General features: G+C 36.2%; 2 protein-coding genes across 2 annotated transcripts; both read right to left on the bottom strand.

Moving 5' to 3' along the window:
- Positions 1-1,660: 1,660 nt before the first annotated feature.
- LOC105124112 (uncharacterized) lies at positions 1,661-2,700 on the bottom strand. The gene has a single exon (XM_011023975.1). It carries the CDS (start codon positions 2,658-2,660, stop codon positions 1,800-1,802), a length of 861 nt encoding a protein of 286 aa, XP_011022277.1. The 5' UTR covers positions 2,661-2,700; the 3' UTR covers positions 1,661-1,799.
- Positions 2,701-4,497: 1,797 nt separating this feature from the next.
- Positions 4,498-5,505, bottom strand: LOC105124057 (uncharacterized). The gene has a single exon (XM_011023914.1). The coding sequence runs from the start codon at positions 5,458-5,460 to the stop codon at positions 4,609-4,611; it is 852 nt and encodes a 283-aa protein (XP_011022216.1). The 5' UTR covers positions 5,461-5,505; the 3' UTR covers positions 4,498-4,608.
- Between the last annotated feature and the right edge of the window lie 273 nt (positions 5,506-5,778).

Below are 5,778 nucleotides of genomic sequence, written 5' to 3'. Positions count from 1 at the left end.
TTTGTACAATTAACCTCCCTGTGGTTCGACCCCGGTTTTGCCGGGTTATTTATTACTTTGACACTCCTGCACTTGGAAGAAGACATCAATCTTTTAGTCGTGTCATATCTCTTAGTTGAATCTGAGGAAGAACAATTGTAAACTCATTATTTGTTGATAGAGGAAGTTTTTAGGTGAACTACGGTCCCGTGATTTTTTCCACATTGCGTTTTCCACGTTAAAATCTTGATGTTAATTTTATGATTATTTGCATTATATTTGGTCATTGTTTGATTCTGTTTTACTGCACAAAGAGGGAAATAATTGAGACTTATAAATTGTGAATTGTATTCCGCTGAATTGATCCCGGTAAATTGGTGTCCAGTTATTTCTAGTTTTCCCAACACTTAAAGAGACATGATTGTTTATAAAAGAATATAAAAATATGAGTATGTATGATTTATAAACATAATTAATTTTAAGAACATGATTAAAAGATACTTATAATTAATAAAGTGTAATTACGGGATATGAAATATCAATAATGTAACATTACCAAATAGAAATAAGAGTCTTAAATTGATTTAAAATAATGTACAATGTATTTAACAGTACACATAAATATGTATAGGTAGACCACACACACACGTTATATCTAAAATTTGCATAACGAGAAGTGGTGATCTCATGAGTTAACGACAAATATAATGTAATGTCTTTAACACCCAGGAACATGCATGTATAGATTATATATATTTTTGAATCATTTCTCCCTTCTCTCTCTCTATATGCGTGTGTATTTAATAAATCCTCAACTCATGTTCTCCCTTGCTGTCCTAATTTGTCGATCACACGTGGAGTACGATAAATAAATGTAAAATATTGAATAAAGAAATAAACTGATTTGACATTTGAAAAAGAATGGCAGGAGAATAAGAAATAGTATGGAAATTCGTATTTTTTTAAAAATTATATTTTATTAAAAAATAATTTTTTATATATTTTGAATTTTATGATACGCTAAATTTAAAAATAATTTTTTATATATTTTGAATTTTATGATATGCCAAACTTAAAAATAATTTTAAAAAAATAATAAAATAATTTAAAAAACAACCACCATCCCATCTTTAAATATACTCTAATACAATGGATCATCATCACCACCCTGTTATGATAAAGATTTTAAACTTCACATCAATCGGAGAAAAAATGACACTCATGGTTAAATATTTATTAGGCAATATCGTATTCACATGGTTTAAATACAAAGAATAATTTGGTGTTTCACTGATGAATTATAATGATCAACCATCTGTGTCCTGAGTCCTAGGCCCAGAAACTCTTGTTTTATCCTGCAGTCTGCATTTGTAGCCACGCATCTAGAGTTGTATTTTTTCATAAAATGATTAAAATCTTGTAAACAAGACAGGATCAGCTTAGCACTGAAAGGCAGATGGGAGCAATGTAAAAATTATTGTAAAGAACTCTGCCAGAGATGATTATTGTTTCATTTTTCACTTGAGATTTCTCTGTCTATGACAATCATGCCATAGCCCTCCCTATTCACAGTTTATAACAGCATAGTTACATAATTAGATGGCCTGCACACGGATTTTCAAGTATAGAAGCGAGGAAAGTAAAGAAGAGAAATAAAAAGATAAGAAATGATCACAACATGGATAGAAATCCTTGTGGTTATTTCACTGTATTAATTACAAAATTCGTTTCATGTACATAGCACTTGATATGAATATTGAATCCTCTAGCAGATCCTCCAAAATTTGGATGCCAGGATTGTATCGAAGATCAAGAATGATTTATTGGGAGATTATGTTCAAAAGAGAGGCTCTTGATTTAATCAAGGGCCTGGACAGACGCTCCAAACAATTCTCAAGGTCATCAATGCTCATCTCCAAAGCCTCAAGTCTCTTCTGTGCAATTTTCACATTCTCGGAATCAGACACTTGACTTAGTGCAGCATCAACAGTTCCTATTTCATTTACATTTTCTTGCTTCTCTTCACAGGTTATTACTCCCTTGTGCAATATCAACTTCGAAACAAGGGACCACCTGCTTTGTTTTGGCTTGGATGATGTTGACAGGAACCTCAGGAGGGATTGGAAGATGGAACAGTTAATAACATTAACTTCTCTGATCACCCTAATCACCGCGGAGAGGTGCTGGTCTTGATCTAGAAGTGAAGAAGCCCCAAGTTTGTTATCCATTTGCTTCAATGAAGCAATCAACTTTTTGGTATCCTTTTTCATCTTCTTCCTGAAGCAATTAAAAGTAGCTACACTGCTTTCTATGCTTGAATCTCCCTTTCTCCTGCGGAAAGCGGATTGAAGAGCTTGAACTTGTTCCCTGAACCTCAACAAGATGTCCCTTCCAATGCTGCAAACATCCAAGAGCCTCACAGATCCATCCAATAATTCGTCGAGACATTTTTCATTTTCATGGCGAGAGAGGACTTGTTGGGTTGATGCCAAGTTCAGCAAATCATCCATACATTTGTACAAGTCCTCTAGTCCTGATAGACTATTGGAGATCGACCCTGATACTGAATTTGATGACACCTCCCATTTATTGAGCTTGTTCAGCTCTTCTTCGATTCTCAGTGTGGTAGGATGTGATCTTGAAGGCAAGCTAATTGATCTAACATGATACTTACAAGCCATGATTGCTTTTATATTTTCCCTTTTCTTTCTCGCCAGATGCTTTGATTTCAGAGAAGGTCTGAACCTGATATGCTTAGCCAATCATGCGGTTCTCTTTATATAGAAACACAAGAGGGTAATAAAAGTAGATATGGTTGGACAGGGTCGATGTGGTGAGCATGTGAGGCCACTGTGGTCTCTCCTTTGAATTCGGTTACCTTGTCTTATTCTTGGCTAACATAGTTCCAATGATATGCAATATTTAAGTCCTTGAAGGTTATAAATATGACAAGAAGAGTTATCACCGTTTTCGCCTCCCCTACAGCCACTTTAACCTCTCTAGTATTTTATGTAGCTACATCGGATAAAAAAATAAGACCTGTCTGGATTGTCGCGATCATAATAACCTTAAAATGCAAAGTTCACTAAACAAATCAGGATCCAGATCTCTTCAAATTGTTTGTTATGATACAAGAATTATATAGCCTATGATGACGAAGAAAAATGTTATGATACAAGAATTATATAGCCTATGATTATTATATTTAAAGCTCAGGTCACTATCAAATTGTTCACACGAGTGGCTTGTATTCGTATTGTCTACTATTTTATATGGTGATGCTTTTTGTTAAACGACATCGCAAAAAATATGCAGTAGAGTTAATTCTTTCGTGTTATTCTCCCAAGAACGGGTGCGTCACTCGCGGTATCGCTGCTAACTTCTTGTTTTGGCTATTGATAACGTTGTGTTTATTGCTGTAAGATTCAGAATGTGGCTGTTAGGGTGTCAAGAGGATCCTGCCGGAGAAGGACCTTAGCTAGTTCATGATCTTAACAGGAATGTACGTGGAAGGCCATCTAGATTAGCAGAACATGCACATCGGATCATTCTGATGAACTTGAGGATTAGCCCTCCATTTTAATTCTTTTATCAACTGAACTAATTATTCAAGAAGAAATAATTTGGTGTTTTATGAACAAAGAATATGCATGTGATAGCTGTGTGATTTGTCTTGCCTTTCATGGCTTTTTCTTGTAGCATTTTTATCCAACAATTTTGCGGGACCTGATTATATTCTCAATCCTGCTAGATGCAGAATATAACATTATGGTCTCGCCATAAATATTTAAACGAAGAATACAGGCTATGACAGGGTTCAGTGCAGTGTGCCTCCTTGCCGCCTCTGTCATAGCTTGTAGCATCCTCTCCAGTCTCAACCACAATTAGGTCCAATTCATTGAACCCCCTCTCCTTATAATGAAGAACCATTTTTTGTTTCTTTACTTGCACCTCCTCTTTCCATGTAGCACAGACGCTGAGCTAGAATTTTCAGGAAATTAACTGCTAATGAAGCTTCTACTGCAGTAGAATCCAAGATCGAAATATTGATTTATATATATATATATATATATCTAGCAAAAGATTAAGAGTCTTAGCTTTTAGATCAAAAGATTATCGAAAATGGAAACAATATCAAATTCAAATCAGTTTAGCAGAAGGACATAAGATCATCGAAAATGGAAACAATATCAAATCAGTTTAGCAGAAGGACATAAGACTGCAAGGGGGATTGCAGCAGGGGTATAGCTTATTGTGAAAGAATCCAAGATGCAGCAGACATTCATTTCTGTGAGTTTGCTAATTCTGTCTCAGCTAATTAAAATTGCATTTTCTAACTTGCAATTTTCTCTGTCCGGAACTATGATTTGCTAATCGACAGTAAGGTTACGTGTTCGGATATCCTGGGAAAGGATCTTTCAGTAGAATGTTAATCTGTCCTGACCCTTTATCAACCGAAAGAGAAAGTAAGAAAGGAACTAGAATGATCAAGATATGGATCGCAAAACTTGTGTGTATTTCATTGTATTAGTTACAAAGTTTGATTCATGTACATAGCTTTTCATTTCAATACTGAATCCAATAGCAGATCCTCTAATATTTGGATGCCTGTGGATGATTGAGAAAGCTCTATAGGGAGATCAAGTTCAAAAGAGAGGCTCTTGTTTTAATCAAGACCCTGAACACACGCTCCAAACAACTCTCGAGATCTTCAATGCTGATCACCAAAGCCTCGAGTTTCTTATAGGTAATTTTCACCTTCTCGGAATCAGACACTTCACTTAGTGCAGCATACACTGCTACCAACTCATTAACATTTTCTTGCTTCTCTTCACAGGTTATGACTCCCTTGTGCATCAACTTTGAAACAAGGGACCACCTGCTTTGTTTTGGCTTGGATGATGTTGACATGAACAACAGGAGGGATTGGAAGATGGAACAGTTAATAACATTAACTTCTCTGATCACCCTAATCACCGCGGAGAGGTGCTGGTCTTGATCTAGAAGTGAAGATGCCCCAAGTTTGTTATCCATTTGCTTCAATGAAGCAATCAACTTTTTGGCATCCTTTTTCATCTTCTTCCTGAAGCAATTAAAAGTAGCTACACTGCTTTCTATGCTTGAATCTCCCTTTCTCCTGCGTAAAGCGGACTGAAGAGCTTGAATTTGCTCCCTGAACCTCAGCATGGTGTCCCTTGCAATGCTGCAAACATCTAAAAGCCTCACTGACCCGTCCAATAATTCGTTGTGGCATTTTCCACTTTCATGGTGAGAGATGACTTCTTGGGTTGATGCCAAGTTGAGCAACTCATCAACATATTTGTACAAGTCCTCTACTCCCAATAGACCATTGCAAATTGACCCTGATGTTGATAATGTCTCCCATTCTTTGAGCTTGTTCAGCTCTTCTTCGACTGTTAGTGTGGTGGGGTGTGATCTTGAAGGCAAGCTAATTGATCTAACACAGTATTTACCTGACATTGTTGCTTTTATCTGTTCTTTTCTTTTTTCTGCAGAAAGTTTTGTTTTGAGAGATGATTTGAAACTGAGATGCTTAACCCATGATGTGGTTCTTTTTTTATAGCGACACAAGATGATAATGAAAGGATACAGCTGTGTGCAGGGTTGACGTGGTGAGCATGTGAGGCCAGGTGAAGGCTCTCCTTTGAGTTCGGTACCTTGTCATATTCTTGCCCAACGTAGTTCCAATGATACGCAATATTTAAGTCCTTGAAGTTTATGTCATGTGTGTGAGTTGTCTCGCTAGTTTTTCATTTCTGTGTTTTTTATAAATATAAC

Source organism: Populus euphratica, unplaced genomic scaffold (genome assembly GCF_000495115.2).
Source record: "Populus euphratica unplaced genomic scaffold, PopEup_1.0 scaffold12.1, whole genome shotgun sequence".
Taxonomy (NCBI): Eukaryota; Viridiplantae; Streptophyta; class Magnoliopsida; order Malpighiales; family Salicaceae; genus Populus; species Populus euphratica.
This window is presented reverse-complemented; position numbering and strand designations above follow the sequence as displayed.